Source organism: Schistocerca piceifrons, chromosome 5 (genome assembly GCF_021461385.2).
Source record: "Schistocerca piceifrons isolate TAMUIC-IGC-003096 chromosome 5, iqSchPice1.1, whole genome shotgun sequence".
Lineage (NCBI taxonomy): Eukaryota > Metazoa > Arthropoda > Insecta > Orthoptera > Acrididae > Schistocerca > Schistocerca piceifrons.
Genome location: NC_060142.1, coordinates 76974180 through 76993547, shown reverse-complemented (window position 1 = coordinate 76993547; position 19368 = coordinate 76974180). Strand labels below are relative to the sequence as shown.

The 19368-nt window shown below is 39.6% G+C and overlaps 1 protein-coding gene across 1 annotated transcript in view; it reads left to right on the top strand.

Moving 5' to 3' along the window:
• Positions 1-19368, top strand: part of LOC124798243 (interleukin-1 receptor-associated kinase 1-like) — a 151768-nt gene that overhangs the window by 110347 nt on the left and 22053 nt on the right. Inside the window, 1 exon segment of the mRNA XM_047261560.1 lies at positions 3325-3449. Within this exon segment, the coding sequence (XP_047117516.1) occupies positions 3325-3449 (125 nt within the window).

The window sequence follows — 19368 nt, the reverse complement described above, 5'->3', positions numbered from 1 at the left end:
GTACCCATACTCCTACTACTGTGTTCGTTTTCCCTGCTCTCGTCAGTTGTCCCTAATGCTCCCTCTGAAATTCTCTACAACTTCTGTTTCTTTCAGTTTATCCAGGTCCCATCTACCTAAATTCCTACCTTTTCGCAGCTTCTTCAGTTTTAATCTACACTTCATAACCAATAAATTGTGGTCAAAGTCCACATCTGCCCCTGGAAATGTCTTACAATTTAAAACCTGGTTCCTGAATCTCTGTCTAACCATTATATAATCATTTTGAAACCTTCTGGTGCCCCACATCTCTTCCGTGTATACCACCTTCTTTCATGATTCTTAAACCAAGTAAGTATTAGCCATGGTTAAATTATGCTCTGTACAAAATTCTACCAGGTGGTTTCCTCTTTAATTCCTTTCCCCCAGCCCATATTCATCTGCTATTTTTTTCTTCTCTTCCTTTTCCTACTACCAAATTCCAGTCTCCCATGACTTTTAAATTTTCATCTCCTTTGATTACCCAAACAATGTATTTTATCTCATCATTCATTTCTTCAAACTCTTCATCAGCTGCAGAGCTAGTTGGCATACAAACTTATACTGCTGTGGTGGGTGTGGACTTTGTGTCTATCTTGGCTACAATAATGCATTCACTATGCTGTTCGTAGTAGCTTATTCGCATTCCTATTTTTTTATTCGTTATTAAAGCTACTCCTACGTTATCCATACATGATTTTGTATTTATAACTCTGTATTCATCTATCCAGAATTCCTGTTCCTCCTGCTACCAAACTTCACTAATTACCACTATATCTAACTTTAACCTACCCATTTCCCTTTCCAAATTTTCTAGCCTATCTGCCTGATTAAGGGATCCGACATTCCACACTCCGATCCATAGAATGCCAGTTTTGTTTCTCTTGATAATGACATCCTCCTGAGTAGTCACCACCTGGAGACCTCAATGGGGGCTATTTTAACTCTGGAATATTTTACCAAAGCGGATGCCACCACATTTAACCATACAGTAGAGCTGCATGTCCTTGGGGAAAAATTACAGCTGTAGTTTCTCATAGCTTTCAGCCATTCTCAGTACCAGCACGGCAAAGCAGTTTTGGTTGATTTTACAAGGCCAGTTCAGTCAATCATCCAAACTGTTCCCCTACAACTACTAAAAAGGCTGCTGCCTCTCTACAGGAACCACACATTTGTCTGGCCTGTCAACAGATACCCCTCCATAGTGTTTGCACCTACAGTATGGCTCTCTGTATTGCTGAGGCACACAAGCCTCCCCACCAATGGCAAGGTCCATGGTTCATGGGGGAGGGGGAGTCCACAGAGATGAGGATGAGTAATTTTAACCCACATCCATATTGAACACTGTGGTTCAGACATGAGTTCCTTCTTTAGTGAGAACACATTTACCAGAACATATTTTATAGCAACACTGAAGTGAAAGTTGTACAAGGCTTCAAATTCTGTATTGTGTCTGACTCTTACCTATTCCACCCTGGACTACAGTTTTTTGACCTTATCTAAGCATACATGACTGTTGGCTAACAGGCAGTGCGAATGGCTAGTCCAGTGTCACACAGTGTAGGGAGTGCAGCATGCTATTTGTTGGCAAAATGTCTGTTTCAGATGAATATATTTAATGTAATAACTGTGTTCTCTGAGTATATCAGAACTGCTCTTCACTTTATTTGTACATTAAAACAGTAAGAACCTTGCAGGGAAAATAGCACCAGAGTATTATCACTCAAAAACATGCGAGTTTCTCTCGTGGGACGTGAAAGTATTTGTGGACAAGAAACTGTTCGAGAATTTGTGATGTCACAGCAAGGAATTTCATGTGCCACTACATTGGAAAATGTGAAAGGAAGAATCCGCCAAGTCATATTTTTGCCTCTTGGAGAGAAACATGGCCAGTGAGATGTGACATCAATTTTAAGTGATAAACAGAACTTCGCGGAAGCCATATTGTATTAAGTGATATGGAGTTGAACTCCATATTTGGTGGTAACCATCAACTCCGGCAGCTTGATCCAGAATGCCATTCTGGTCCATGCAGTCATTGTGTGTGAGGTTTGCATGCTTGTGTGAATGAATGGTGTGTGTTTCTCTTTCATTTTCTGGCAAAGGCTGTGGCAAAAAGCTTTCGTGTAAGTGTCTTTTACTTGTATTCATCTGCAACTAAACATGTCATATTTACAGTAACTAGCAAGCTATCTTTTTCTTACATTGTTGACATTCCAGCCAGGAGTTTCTGTTATATGATATACACTTATTTCTCAGTTTTATGGATGGCCTCATGTTTGTATCTTGCTGGTATCTATCTTTTTCAATACTGGTGAACAGCTTCAAAAAAATATTCTCATTCATTCAAACAAAATTACAAAACTAATCTCAGTCTTCAATCCTGTGTGAGGAATTACATTACATCAGAGTGATGGAAGCTAATACCACATTGAGGTTACGGGTGTTATGCATGCACAAACTGACATTGGTCAATATACTTTAACTGTATTCAATTTAAAACCGAAGATGTGATGAAGATTCAATTGAGTTAATGAATAACCTGTACTAGTATGTATCACAGATTGTTATTTATTATTTGTACTGTTTCTCTAAGAGCAATTCATTGATCACACTATCAAAAGGTTCAGAATCTTCTTCGTGAACTCCTACGCTTTGTTTTGATGATCGTTGGCAGAGTTAACACAACTATTTTACATGCACTCATATTTGTAAACAAATTGTGTGTTGAGTGTGCCAGATGCAGCTGGTAGCTGCTACTGGAGAGTTCTGTGATTGTAAATCACAATGAGGAGCAATGTTTCATGAGATACAGCAGTTAATTTTCAGACCATGCAGCAGCCTCGACTGGCAGCATGCCTGGTGTGCTTTGCAATGTTAGACCTATCCCATGTGAGGACTTCTTGTAGCCTACAGTTCAGAAGTTAGCAGTGCCTGCTTGGGGAGCTGTCACACGTCTCCAAGTAAACTTACAGCTAATTCTACTCTGTGTGTCTTGGCCCTTATGACACTGAGGAGGTTTTTGTACTTGTAATGCACACATTTTAGACATTTTATCTCATTATTGTGTTATTATTTTATAAAGAACCTCAATAAACTTGTAACTGAAGAACTTAATACCAAACAATCATTATTTTATGGTGCAATGTCCATATTTTTACTTCTTAAAATTTATTTGGTGCATCGTTCCATTGTGATATGTTCGATTTGGAAAAGTATGTGCCGTATTTTTGTGTTTGTCTTTTGTTGACATTTCTCTGTTTCCTTAAGAAATCTTATGCTGTTTGACACTAGTAATTGTTGCAGATATGGTTCGCCAGTTGACACCTTCAACCCCTTACGAGTTGCAACTCCTGCACGACATCTGCAGCCAACAGCGCCGCATGTCCAGCCCGTCAGCCAGTCCTGCTGCTTCCCCTCAGCCGTACGCCGTAAGTTCCCAACCTGAGAGTTGGTCACCTACAGTAAATGCTGGGCATTTGGAAGCTTGTATCCTACAAAAGAGAAACAATGAAAAAAGCTTATTGTTACACATGAGTTAAGAAAACTATATAATTATGAGATGGAATTGCTGCTGCGCAGGATTAGCCCAGCGGTCTAAGGCGCTGCAGTCATGGACTGTGCGGCTGGTTTCGGCGGAGGTTCGAGTCCTCCCTCAGACATGGGTGTGTGTGTTTGTCCTTAGGATGATTTAGGTTAAGTAGTGTGTAAGCTTAGGGACTGATGACCTTAGCAGTTAAGTCCCATAAGATTTCACACACATTTTTGAACAGAATTGCTGGCTGGTAATTCAGGAGGCGAAATGTTTCGTACTGTTGATAGACACATGTAAAAGTGATGACACAATCCTGACTTTCACAACTGCTAGTTCCTTCCTCAGAGAGAAGAGAGGGATAGGTTGGGAAAGGTTAAAAAAGAAAGAACTACATGTGAATCCCTCTCATCTTGTGGTCTGACTAACCTGACCTTCCTTTTTAACCTCTGCCTAATCCATCCCTTCCTGAGGAAGCAACTAACAGTATCGAATGCTAGGATTGTGCTGTCACTTTTACTTTAACAAATGCCTGTTGACAGCATTAATCATTTCACCTCCTGAGGGAGAAGTGCTGACTGGCAATTATGTCTTACAATTTACTCTTATACTTCATTAATTTGAATCTGAATTAGAAAATGAATGGAATAATTATGTAGGTAGAATGAGGTTTTCACTCAGCAGCAGGGTGTGTGCTGATATGAAACTCCCTGGCAGATTAAAACTGTGTATCGGACCGAGACTTGAACTCAGGACCTTTGCCTTTCGTGGGCAAATGCTGTACCGACTGAGCTACCCAAGCATGACTCATGACCCGTCCTCACAGCCTCAATCCTGCCAGTACCTCATCTCCTACCTTGCAAACTTCACAGAAGAACTTGCCTGCGAAAGGCAAAGGTCCTGAGGTTGAGTCTCGGTCCAGCACACAGTTTTAATCTGGCAGGAAGTTTCAATTATGTAGGTGTTTATATTGTTGTTCTTCTGCAGCAGCTGTAACAGTTGTATTGCCCACCATGTCCATAAAGCCAGACGGCCACTGCTCTGACTAGGTGGCACCCATTGGAAGAGCTGTCATTGCCACACCAAGGGATGAAAGCTAATCAAACTGCAGAAATTGATTGCTCTCTGTTCCTAGTTTGTTTCTGAATGGATGGTGGGTCCTTTCTGCCTACTAAGTCAGTGTTCTTTGTGGAGAGTATAAGAATGGATTTGGAGAAATCCCTCTGTAAATTATGGAAAGCTTCCGTATTAATTAAAATGGCGAGTCCTGCTCAATCCTCAGCATTATTCTCTCATAAAAGAATTGATGTACCTATGAATTGTAACATCCCATAAGAGCCCAAACATGGTGCAGGGTTTAATTATTCACCGTGACTTAACACTGCAGATGGATAAGGAATTGCATAAAAACTTGGCAAAGTGAGGGATCCACTTTGCATGTTGTGCACATAGAGGCCTGCCAGCCAACAAGGTTGACACAGAGCATTTGTCCTTACTTTTGAGTGGGACGCGTTCCTTAGAAAGTCAGAATCATTGTCAGCAGTTGTGATGTGAAGCATACATCCAACCCCACCCCCTCCCCCCCTTTTGGTACTTTAGATACCAATGTTTCAGGCATATGTCTTGCCATGGTACGAGCAATCCAGTTTGTAGAAGCTGTAGTTGATGAAAACTCACCATGTGAGCAACCACATTTGTGTGTCAATTGCAGAGCCAATCACCCTCCCCAATCCTTAAAGTGTGCTCCCTAATTAAGCTATGAAAAATCCAGGAGCTTTATGTCTCCAATAGCCTCTCATATTTTGAAAGTCAGGAAGAGTATGATCGCTCATATCATACCCAAACTGTATGATATTATGCCATTACCATAGCCAGGACATTGGCAGTACCTTGAGTACTTACTCCGTCTATTCCCGTAACATCAACCTTTGGCAGCTGCACATGTAAATTTGTGTATGGGGGAGATAGGTCGTTCCCCCTTGCGGTTCCTGTAGCACCATCTTCAGGGACCTCAGCTCCCTGCACCTGGCTGGAGAAGTAGCACTATCGTGTGGCATACCCTCTCCCAAGAAATCACAGGCCATCTACTTGACACCAGCTAGTGACAGAGGGAGCCACGGATGACAGGTCCCAGAGCGGCCCACTCGATTTCAGTTGTTTCCCCTGCAGCAGATAAGCCCTCACAAGAGTCTTGACCCACTAAAGTACTTAAAGAGAGAGGGAGAAAAAAAAGAAATCTCATGAGAAGGCTGGTGTGCTATGTAACTCCAAACTTATATTTGTTGTTTTTATCCATCCCCACAGGTGACATGCAGTGATCCTGTGGTGTGACCTGTCCTCTTGGCCCCTTCACACCTAACCAGGTTATCTTTAACATGACAATTCAGTGGAAATGAAGTGGGTATAACTGTCAACTGCCAGAATTTCAATGACAAATGTCCTACTCTACAATCTGTGTTGCTCTCCAAGGAATGCATTACACTAATGACCATTCTCCAGTGCTTCAAAGTTACCGTACATTCTGTTGGAACTGTGTTGGTCCTGAGAGAGCATCGGGAGTGGTCTGTACATTGGTTCATCCAAGTGGTGTTAGTGAGAGGATTTCCCTTCTTACCACATTGGAGGCAGTAGCAGTGCGAGTGTAGACAACCCCAACTATCACAGTTTGTAACATTTAATAACCCTCGTGCAGGGAACTTCCTTATCTTGAGATGACCACCTTAATCCAACTGCTTTCTGCCTTTTCCTCCCACTTGAGGATTTCATTTCGCTCTACCCCATATGGAGGGAGTACCTTGATGTATGGTAGGGACCTTCTGACCGTCCAACATCTTTCCAATCATGATCTGTCTCTCCTCAACGATGATACTCCTAACTGCTTTAGTGCCACTGATGATACTTTTTTGACCATCGGCATTATGATCCCTTCTCCCAGTCTCACGAATTCGCTACAGTGGTTGCTATAGAACAGTCTATGGTTTACTTTCTGGTGATCCTATCACTTCCTTGTCACTCCCCAACAGTTCAATCACCCTGTTGGGCTCTTCAAATGATCAACTGAAAGTTTTATACTTCTCCTGTCAGTTTTCTCCCATTCTGCCTCATATCACATCAGTGAGGTTGTAGAAGGTATCTTCCATGTAATCACCTGTGCCACTGAAACTGCTATCCCCCTTTTAATGGGCACTTCACCATTGACCAGTACCATAGTGGACCAAAGACTTTGCAACAGCTGTTCAGAATCATCAAAGGGCCCTGCACTTTCTCAAGTGACATCCTTTACAGACTGCTCTCATTATTTTTAAGCTGTTCTGTGGAAAGGTTCACTGCCTAATAAAACACAGTAAGAAGGAATGCTGAATGTGCTATGTCTCTTCCTTGGAAATCTTTACTTCTTCATCCTAGGTGTGACTCAAGCCATGTACTGTGCTGGGCCACCATTGGTCAACAGCTGTTCCAGGTCTCCTCCTTCATGGTCTTATACTGTCCTTCATCACCATTAATGGGCTAGGGACTTCTGTTGGGATTGTGATTATCTGCAGACTGTATGTTGATGGCTTGTGCTTTTGCTGCAGTTCCTTATCTGTAACCATGGCTCAATTGAAGCTCCAAGAAACCAACCAGGAGTCATCCGAAGGGTCTCTGCTTGGTCCATTTCTAATGACTTCCAATTTTCTTTTTTTAAAATGTGCGTCACGCATTTCTGTCATTGTACCACAGTTCATTCTTATCCAGAACTCTGCTTGGATATGTAGCACATGTACATTCAGGTGCATTCCACATTTTTGGATTCCACTTTGATAAAAAGCTGACATGGCTGCTCCATATTTTTCATCTTAAGACTAGCTGCATGTGAAAGCTTAAAGCTCTCTGCTTCCTTGCCCACACCTCTTGGCATGTGGATCATGCTACTCTCTCGCCCATATATACTGGGGCCCAAATAGCGCCCCACCAGAACTGTTGTTGTCAGATTGATGGCCCAGCGATATCCTTGGTTTGGAAATTAACGGACTAAGTATATCATCGTGGAGGAAGACTGGCCATTGGCATTTTCCAGACTAGTACTATAGACAATCTCCTCACTGAAGCTCAGAGCTTATCTCTTCAGTTCCAACAATACCAACTTTTGCTCATTTGTGTAATCACCGTATAACAATTTCTTAATCAGCTGACTTGTCAAATTCCTTTTTTTTCGTGCAGTGGGTGTTGATCCTCCTGACGCTTGCCTTCGGGTGGTTTTAATAGTTGTAATGCACTTTACTATCCTAATTCCCCTTCCCCCCTCCTCTCTTGGAATGCACTCCATGTTTAATCCCATGCACTCCTCCTTGATTACTGCCTAATTAGGACTGATCTATTTTTAAGGACATACACACAGACCTTATGGCCTTTTGGTGTTGCTGGTATCCTGTATGTTTCTACGACAAAACTGACAGCCATTAACAGAGCCCTATATTTCATTAACCTGGCTTGCCTCATCTCTATTTTAATTTGTTGTGACTCAATGAGCAATCTCCAGTGGCTGATTGATGTTACTTTCATCATCCTGCCATGTCAGCTGTTCACTGTCTTCTCTCTGACCTTAGTCATACTATCTGCTCAGTTATTGCTGATAAAAAAAAATTAACTTCATGTGCACCTAGATTTCCTGCTTTAGACTCCTTGGCCTGCTTGTTCCCCGGCCCTCAGTCCCCTAGAATTTTGATTATGGGGACATGATAGAATTGGTCTGTGCCACACCAGTCACTGATGTGCAAACACTACAAGGTCACATCTTCAATGTGTGCCAGCAGGTACAACAACAGCTGGGCATACTTCAAGGTGTGTGTTATTCTGTACGCTGGAGGGCAGATGGGTACATTGTCATGAATGGCTGCCATGTCAACATCTCCTGTAAACATGTCTTTATCACAGAAAGTATGCGTTTCTGGACCCATGTTTATTGGAATTATTTTTCTTGTTTCGTTGAGTACTACCACCCCTCAGAGTGTCGAAACTTTTTTGAACAACCTATATATTATTATATGTGTGGTGTCTGTTCTTTTGGACAATAATGGTAACTTCAGTGCAGATGCACAGTATGTCCTAACTCTTGCAGGATTTGGGTGAAGCCACAAGCAGTGAGGATAACAGACAGTGGACACTACATGTTAGTGTGTGACAGGTTGAGAATTTGGGCAGGATGGAAAGCATTCTAGGATAGCCAAAGCAGTTAAGACTACCATTCATGTAAAGCGGGAAATCAGGGTTCGAGCCCTAGTCTGGCACAAATTTTCACTTGTCGCCATTGAAGTTATTTAAATGTTCAGTTGTGGCTGATGTTTGTATTTTTCTTATGTCATGTGTATATAAGGCTACTGAATCATAAATGTTGCCTGTTCTTTTGTACATTGACGGTGTTCCAAGTGTTGCAGTGCAGGCTGTGTATATTGCAGGATGCTGAAACATTGCAGGTATGTTCATGAATCAGTGTGCTCGTGGATTATGCTGAAAAAGTAATAGTTCCACTTTCTGCCACCAGTGAAAATATGACTGTGTAAGCAGTCAGAATGTGGAGTGGATGCAGGAAAAGGGGAGGAATGATCAAACACATGATTATGGTGGTTCTGGCATGTTTATTAGGATATGGTCACAAGTTACAACATGTGTTCAGTGCGGTCTCTCAATTGAGCAGCTTGCTGCATCCGTAACAGGGCATGGTGAACAGTGTAATCAGAGAAATATGTCATCATATGCCATTCTTCAGATCAGGAAGAGCCCAGATACATCCCTGATAAACACAATGTTTTAGATATCCCCACAACCAGAAGTCTCAAGGATTTGCCTTGATGTGGTCTTCCCAAAGATTAGATTAGGAGATCCTCATGGATGTGGAACATGTCAACCTTTTTTTTTTTTTTTTTTTAAAAAAAGCTGAAATAACAATACTCATAGTATGAGTATATACAATACATCATTTTTTAAAGCTGAAATAACAATACTAATAGTATTAGTATATGCAATACATCATTTGCTTATATTAAAAAATTCATCAATGGAGTTGGCCACTAGTGAGTCTTTCAGGCTCCTTTTAAACTGATCTTTATTTGTAACTAAGTTTTTTATGTTTGCTGGCAAATTATTGAAGATGAGTGTTCCTGAGTAGTGGACCCCTTTTTGAACTAAAGTAAGTCCTTGTGCAGATCATTTTTGATCATGGTATTGTATGTATGAACAGAGCTAAGTAAGTCCTTGTGCAGATCATTTTTGATCATGGTATTGTATGTATGAACAGAGCTGTTTGTTGGAAAAAGAGTCAGTATAAATTTTAAAACTGAATAAATCACGGAATAATGTAGTGTTGACAGAAGAGCCAACACTGTGTTGCTAGAGGAGGCCGAAATGCACGCGTTTAATTACACGCTGACTCGCGCGAGGTCTGGAACAGTTAAGGGAATTAATAGTAGCAAATAAAGTACGTAGTTGATATAATACTTAACTTTAATCCATAATTGTAGAACATCTCTCGTTACGGTACATGCTTCACAATATTAATTATCAAATGTTATGGCGCCTTGCTAGGTCGTAGCAAATGACGTAGCTGAAGGCTACGCTAACTATCGTCTCGGCAAATGAGAGCGTATTTGTCAGTGATCCATCTCTGGCTAAGTCGGCTGTACAACTGGCGTGAGTGCCAGTACGTCTCTCTAGACCTGCCGTGTGGTGGCGCTCGGTCTGCTATCACTGACAGTGGCGACACGCGGGTCCGACGTATACTAATGGACCGCGGCCGATTTAAAGGCTACCACCTAGCAAGTGTGGTGTCTGGCGGTGACACCACAAATAATGTAGATAGAGAGGTACAAATTGCCAGACATACTTGGAATGACATGGGGTTTTATTAGAACCAAAAAAATACAAAAGTTCAAAAAATGTCCAACAGATAGCGCTTCATCTGATCAGAATAGCAATAATTAGCATAACAAAGTAAGACAAAGCAAAGATGATGTTCTTTAGAGGAAATGCTCAATATGTCCACCATCATTCGTCAACAATAGCTGTAGTCGAGGAATAATGTTGTGAACAGCACTGTAAAGCATGTCCGGAGTTATGGTGAGGCATTGGTGTCGGATGTTGTCTTTCAGCATCCCTAGAGATGTCGATCGATCCCGATACACTTGCTACTTCAGGTAACCCCAAAGCCAATAATCGCACGGACTGAGGTCTGGGGACCTGGGAGGCCAAGCATGACGGAAATGGCGGCTGAGCACATGATCATCACCAAACGACGCGCGCAAGAGATCTGTCAGATTTTTTTTGTTCTAATAAAACCCCATATCATTCCAAGCATGTGTGTCAATTTTTAGCTCTCTATCTACATTATTCCGTGATTTATTAAGTTTTCAAACTTATACTGACTTTTTGATCAACGGGTATTATTAAGGACAAATTTCATTAAGGAGTAAATACACTGAGAGGCAGTAGTTAGTATGCCCAGTTCTTTGAAGAGGTTTCTACAGGACATCCTTGAATTTACTCCACAAATAATACGTATTACACGCTTTTGGACTCTGAAAACTTTTGTTTGACTTGAAGAGTTACCCCAAAATATTATACCATATGACATTATGGAATGAAAGTAGGCAAAGTATGCAAACTTTTTCATTTTTATGTCGCCTGTGTCTGCTAACACTCGAATTGCAAATGCAAATTTGTTAAGGCGTTCCTGCAGTTTTGTGGTGCGCTCCTCCCAACTGAATTTATTATCAAATTGTAATCGCAGGAATTTAAGACTGTCAACCTCTTCTATCTGCTCTTCTTCATACTTTATGCATATGCTGGTTGGAAACCTCCTACCGGTTCTGAATTGCATATAGTGAGTCTTTTCAAAGTTTAATGTCAGCGAGTTGGCTTTAAACCATTTATTAATATCCATGAAAATATCATTAGCAGATCTTTCTAGAACTACACTCGACATACTATTTATTGCAATACTTGTGTCATCTGCAAACAAAACGAACTCTGCTTCTGGCAGTGTAACTGATGAGAGATCATTAATGTACACCATAAAAAGCAATGGCCCTAAGATGGATCCTTGTGGGACACCACATGTAATTTCTTCCCATTCTAATGATGAGTGATGACTTAATTCACTAGTCCCTTGCACTGACACCTTTTGTTTTCTGTTCACGAGGTATGACTTGAACTATTGTGCAGCACTGCCTGTAACACCATAGAATTCTAATTTATTTAAAATGATGTTGTGGTTAAAACAATCAAATGCTTTTGACAAATCACAGAAAATACCTGCTGCTTGTAATTTGTTATTTAATGAATGAAGTACATTTTCACTGTAGGTGTAAATAGCCTTCTTGATATCGGAACCCTTCAGAAATCCAAACTGTGTTCTTGATAATATGTTATTTGTGGTCAGAGGGTTGAGAAGCTGCCTATACATTACCTTTTCTAATATTTTGAAAATGCTGGCAAAAGTGAAATCGGTCTGTAGTTTGATGGTATCTCTTTATCCCCTTTCTTGAATAGAGGCTTAACATCTGCATATTTTAGCCAGTCAGGAAATGTCCCAGTTATAATTGACTAGTTACACAAGTAACTTAAAATTGTACTAAACTCACAAGAACATGCCTTAAATAGCTTTGTTGATATTTCATCGTAACCACTAGAATGCTTCGTTTTTAGAGATTTTATTATGGAAGTTATTTCTTTTGGTGAAGTGAGTGACATATTCATGTACCTGAAACTATTTGTAAAGGCTAGTTTCAGATATTCAAGGGCATTATTTACTGATCCTGCCAATTCCATTCTATCAGTAATGGATATAAAGTACTTGTTAAATAGATTTGCCACACTATGTCCATCGGTTACTAATGTGTCATATACCCTTAATGCTGTTTGCTCCTGTTCCTTTCTGGTTCTACCAGTCTCCTCTTTCACTATATCCCATATTGTTTTTATTTTGTTCCCTGACATTGCAATCTTCTTCTCTTAGTGCATTTGTTTAGATGTCTGAATTATTTTTTTAAAAATATTTTACAGTACTACTTGTATTTAGCTAAATTATCAGCATTGGAGCTATTCTTGGTCGACACATTCATTTTCCTTTTTGTCTTACAGGAAATCTTTATTCCTTGTGTAATCCATGGTTTTATTATAGACTTCTGTTTAATTTGAGTAACTTTTAGAGGAAAACAGTTTTCAAACATGGTACTGACATTGTTCATGAATGTGTTATATTTTTCATTCATGTCATGATCACTATAAACATCTTTCCAGTTCATGTCTTTGAGCATTTTTCTAAAACACTCAATTTTTGGTTGATTGATTACTCTCCTGTACTCAGACTTAGCAGTCTTGATAATGTGCTTAGAATTTACATCTAAAACAAGGAGCTGCATGTCATGATCTGATAGTCCATTTATTATAGGTTTTATGATATGATTTTGTTCCTTTGATTTGTCTATAAAAACATTATCAGTGGCTGTCGAGGTGCAGTAAATGTTTACTAGAAGATTGCATTAGAAAATCTTATTAAAATGGCCAGCAATCAAAATTTCTTTGTTTCTTCCTGTTAATTAACCCAAAAGAGCTTCTAGATTATTTATGAATAGATTATAATTTCCTGCAGGTGCTCGGTAAATAGTTACTATTATATAGGATCTGTTATGGAACTCTACTTCTGTTGCACACGCTTCTAGATGCTGCTCTAAACAGAATTTATTAATGTCAAAGTTCTTGAATTTATGGCAGTTTTTAATAAATGTGGCAACTCCTCCTCCATCCATATCTACTATGCAGAAGTAGGAAGCTAGCTTAAATCCTGAAATGTCTATACCAGTGGTCACTTGATGTTCAGAGAGGCATATTATGTCAATTTCATTAGATGAATTCATTTCATCAATTTATTTCTGAATCCTGGAATGTTCTGGTGTAATAAAGATAACTGATACTGCATACTAATGGGATTATAACTGCTTTGGCGAAGATGAACTGGCAGTTTCTGATTACTTTCTGTATGCTAAAATCTGACACCTGTTCATCTGTTTTTTCAAACTGAGTGTGTCTGCCAATTTCTCTTAAAACTTGTTTTCTTTCCCCCTTGCCTATCCTAAAAAAGGCATCACTCTGACACCTGTGACCACTGGTATTTTACCACTTGTGACAGTGTCCCCCCATAAGTTTTCTGCAGTCAACCCAGACAGTTTTCCCTTCCCATTCCTATTGAGGTGAAGGCTATGCCTAGTGTAGTCCCACCTATCGATAGCATTCACAGGAATCAAACCAATATGGGACCCTGTATCCGTCCTAAGCAGCCACTCCAACTCCAAGTTCACCCTCCCGACGGAAGAGTTCAAATGAGGCCGATCATGGCATCTCAACACATCGTTGCTGATGCTTTCTTGAAACAAATCTTTCACCTCAGTTTGCACAAATATAATGGAATGGACGTAGTTGCATTCTTGCAAAGGTGGAATCACATGTTGCACATGTAGGTCATTATAATGTGTATGTCACTGTGCACATAATAGGTCCATGAGGTATTGTCTCCTTGTGTGTGTGTGTGTGTGGGGGGGGAACCTAAACTAAACTCCACCCAAACAGGCCATGAAGGCCCATCAGTACCGACCTGTTGCTGCGTCATCCTCAGCCCACAGGCATCACTGGATATGGAGTGGCCTGTGGTTAGCACACCGCTCTCCCGGCCTTATGTCAGTTTATGAGACCAGAGCCTCTATTCCTCAATCAAATAGCTCCTCAGTTTGCCACACAGGGGCTGATTGCTGCACCTCACTTGCTCAGCAGGCTGGATAGTCATCCACACAAGTACTAGCCCAGCCTGACAGTGCTTAACTTCAGTAATATGATGGGAACCGGTGTTACCACTGCGGCAAGGCCATTTGTAGAAAAACCAACTGATAATGAAGGAGGTGGTTTCACAAGCTCTACACACTCACATTAACTGAGTGCTATGGATGTTCCTGCACAACATTTGGCAGAGTAAAACCTCCTCATATATGACAGATATGACAGTTCTGTTCATTCACATCACCTTGCAAAGTAAAGTGTATCTTGTCCATCCAAACTGTATTCTGTGGCCACATTTCATCCATTTCCATGTATAAATAATAATAATAATAATAATATGGGGGAGGGGGCAAAATCATGGCTTCTTAGCCAATGTTGGGTCTTCATTTGTATCTGAATCCTGTAGGGGTACCAGTATAAAATGCACCACAAAATCTTTCGCACTGTTGATCAGGGAGAGGCAATTCCTGTGACTCAGCTCAAGTACTGACTGTGGAATTTGAGGCATATGCTGCACAGTCAGCTATAGCTACAGCAACTTCAACAACAACTGTCATGTGGATGAGCCGCTGCCTCCTTCCTGCTGCACTACCTAATTCGCCTGTTTTTTCAAATTTCTTGATCATATTCTCTATCCCATTTATTGACAAGGAGCCTCTTTGTAGCTGCTTCTGTTGATTATATTCCTGCAATGCATTGCTGCTGTTACTGCCATTCTGATAATACAAGTTTACCAGTAGTGCACAGTCTTCTCTCTCAACAGCCCTTGGTTTTCATATGGAAAACATCAACGTTCTTAACCCTTTACACTAACAACAACTTCACAACAGAAATCAACATGTGTTGCCAAGTGACAAACAGCATAATGATTTTATAATAGGAAACATTCCACATGTTTTCTGCTTACAGCACCATGTTTTCACCTGGTGGCAGAAAGTGGAATAATTATTTTTTTCAACATTCTCTGTGACCGCACTGGTTAATGAACACACCTATGTTGCTTCTGTGACCTGCAATGTATACAGCCCACACCGCAGCTGTCAATTTAATTATAACCACCCGGTATATTCGCCTTGGTGGCTATTAATGACAGTTTTGGTACGGATGCACACTAAGTTTGAACTCTTGCAGGAATTGGGTGAAGCTGTGAGCAATGAAGATAATGGACAATGGATGCTACATATGTATTGTGCCACAGGTTGAGAGTTCGGATTGAATGGAAAACATGCTCGGTTAGCCAAAGCTGTTAAGGCAACATTCGCATACAGTGAGAAATCTCGGTTTGAGTCCACATCTGGCATAAATTTTCACTTGTTGCCACTGAATTTCTTTCAGTGCCTAATTGTGGCTGATGCCTGTATTTCTCTTATCTCGTCTATACATATAGCCACTGAATCATAAATCGTGTCTATTCTTTCAGACATGTCTAAAAGAACAGACGCCACACACCTGAGTTAAAAATAAAGACATACGTCAGTAACTACTCTTTCTACAAACTACCTGAATACATAAGTTCAAGGACTGAAAAGTTCTGTTAACTACATGGCAAGTTAATTAAAAATCTGCTCTGTAAACTGTACTTGTCATTTAAAAATGGGTAACTATTTTCCTTGAAAAATTCCAGTGTCTCCAAATATTAAGTTATTAATAGGAGATTACCAAGATAGGAGGAAGAGAAGCATCAGTCATAAATTTTTAATGTGTTTATTGGAGATCAATTTCACCTACTATGTAGCTATCTTCCGTGATACATGAATATAAGAACATAATGAGAATCAAGCAATAAAATATAAATTAAAACCAGATCATAAATACAGAACTGTAAATTTACATACCACTTATATCCAGGTCATGATGACTTATCAGAAACATAATAGCACATGGTACCACTTGACATGACAGACAACAAACATCAGTTAAACTGAGCTTGATGCTCACATTTCCATGCAGCTAACCTCGGTATGTGACATCAGTAGCAACTAATGTCCTCTTTATTACTGTCATTTGTGTTATCCTTTTTTTTTACATTATTTGAAAAGTAAAATGTATAAAACCACAGTGGCATCCTCAAATACTAAACTGCATTCAGTAATTGAAGGAAGAATCCACTTGTAGGTGGCACACATTAAAATACTAGTAGTATTTCTTTCATATAAAACCTAAAGCCTGTAGTAATATAAAGAAACAAGTTATACACTATGCATACATTTCACATGCTGAGTTCATAATTCTCTCTTCCAAATTGGATTACATTCAGAAAAGTAACTTATATGGTTGTATGAACCAGTGTTACGACCTCAAGGAAAATGCAGCATACATAATGACTTATAAAATCTTATTACTGGTTATTGTAGAAACATATATCTAACTTGATTTGGCATTAATAAAAAAATCACCCCTCACAACTGGAGCTACTGCATAAGGAGTAATGGCAGATTTTTGGATTTTGTTGAAGAAATGGAGATATTTGATTGTCAGAGATTTTCCCCATGCCATCTTGCTCAGGAGCAGTTGACAATGAGAAGCACCCGGTTTTAGGAGGGTATCAGAAGCCATCTAATTAATAAAAATAAGGAGCTGTATAGGTCCAAAGGAGGATACATAACACCTCATAAGTACAGCTGTATGTACTGCTGTGCACTATTTCAGTAAGTGAGAATGAAATGTAGCATATGTGTTTTTCAGTAGCCACTGTCAGTACATGTATCCGCATTATTATTAACATCAAACTAAGTTACATATGTTTCTATAATACACAGTGATAAGATTTTATAAAACATGTTGTACATTGCATTCTCCTGTAGATTGTAACACTGTCTCATACTTGACAACCATGTAAGTTACTTTTCTTAATGTAATCCAATTTGGAAGAGGGAATTATGAACTCAGCATTTGATATATATCGATAATGTATAACTTGTTTGGCTTTACGTTTTATATAAAAGAAGTATTACGAGTATTTTAATTTGTGCCACCTACCAGTGGATTCTTTGTTCAGTTTCTGACTGTATTTTAGTATTTAAGGATGCCATTTAGTTTTACATATTTTACTTTTCAAATAGTGTAAAAATAAGTAGAATACAAATGACGGTAATAAAGTGGGCACTAGCTCACACCACATACTGAGTTTAGCTGCATGAAAATATAAGCGGCAAGCTCACTTCAACTGATGTCTGTTATCTGTAATGTCAAGTGGTACCATTTGGTACTATATTTATAGTGCATCATCATGACTTGGATATAATTAGTATGTAAATTTATGGTTTACAAGCTGATATATTTGTGATCTGGTTTGAATTTATATTTTAATATTTGATTCTCATTATGTTCTTGTATTCATGTAACGCTGAAGACTCTGTAGCTGAAATTGGTTTGCAATAAATGGATTAAAAATTTACAACCAATGCTGCCCTACTTCCTACCTTGGATCTCATTAATACGGTCTTGGACTGTTCATGTTGAAAACAAATATGAATAGGAGATAAGAAGCAGCTATTTAGTACAACTGAGTAAGCAACAACTTTTTTCAAAGTTGCAAATTTCTTTCCAACTTTCTTGACTAAATTTAGTGTGCATAAGCACATTTAGCATTAAGCGGTATAGTGATGGTTTATTGTTCAGTTAGTTGTTGTTGTTGTGGTCTTCAGTCCTGAGACTGGTTTGATGCAGCTCTCCATGCTAATCTATACTGTGCAAGCTCCTTCATCTTCCAGTACCTACTGCAACCTACATCCTTCTGAATCTGCTTAGTGTATTCATCTCTTGGTCTCCCTCTATGATTTTTACCCTCCACGCTGCCCTCCAATGCTAAATTTGTGATCCCTTGATGCCTCAGGACATGTCCTACCAACCAATCCCTTCTTCTAATCAAGTTGTGCCACAAACTTCTCTTCTCCCCAATCCTATTCAATACCTCCTCATTAGTTACGTGATCTACCCACCTAATCTTCAACATTCTTCTGTAGCACCACATTTCGAAAGCTTCTATTCTCTTCTTGTCCAAACTATTTATTGTCCACGTTTCACTTCCATACATGGCTACACTCCATACAAATACTTTCAGAAACGACTTCCTGACACTTAAATCTATATTCGATGTTAACAAATTTCTCTTCTTCAGAAACGCTTTCCTTGCCATTGCCAGTCTACATTTTATATCCTCTCTACTTCGACCATCGCCAGTTATTTTGGTCCCCAAATAGCAAAACTCCTTTACTACTTTAAGTGTCTCATTTCCTAATCTAATTCCCTCACCATCACCCGACTTAATTCGACTACATTCCATTATCCTTGTTTTGCTTTTGTTGATGTTCATCTTATATCCTCCTTTCAAGACACTGTCCATTCTGTTCAACTGCTCTTCCAAATCCTTTGCTGTCTCTGACAGAATTACAATGTCATTGGCGAACCTCAAAGTTTTTATTTCTTCTCCATGGATTTTAATACCTACTCTGAATTTTTCTTTTGTTTCCTTTACTGCTTGCTCAATATACAGATTGAATAACATCGGGGAGAGGCTACAACCCTGTCTCACTCCCTTCCCAACCACTGCTTCCCTTTCATGTCCCTCGATTCTTATAACTGCCATCTGGTTTCTGTATAGATTGTAAATAGCCTTTCGCTCCCTGTATTTTACCCCTGCCACCTTTAGAATTTGAAAGAGAGTATTCCAGTCAACATTGTCAAAAGCTTTCTCTAAGTCTACAAATGCTAGAAACGTAGGTTTGCCTTTCCTTAATCTAGCTTCTAAGATAAGTTGTAAGGTCAGTATTGCCTCACGTGTTCCAACATTTCTACGGAATCCAAACTGATCTTCCCCGAGGTCGGCTTCTACCAGTTTTTCCATTCGTCTGTAAAGAATTCGCGTTAGTATTTTGCAGCTGTGGCTTATTAAACTAATAGTTCGGTAATTTTCACATCTGTCAACACCTGCTTTCTTTGGGATTGGAATTATTATATTCTTCTTGAAGTCTGAGGGTATTTCGCCTGTCTCATACGTCTTGCTCACCAGATGG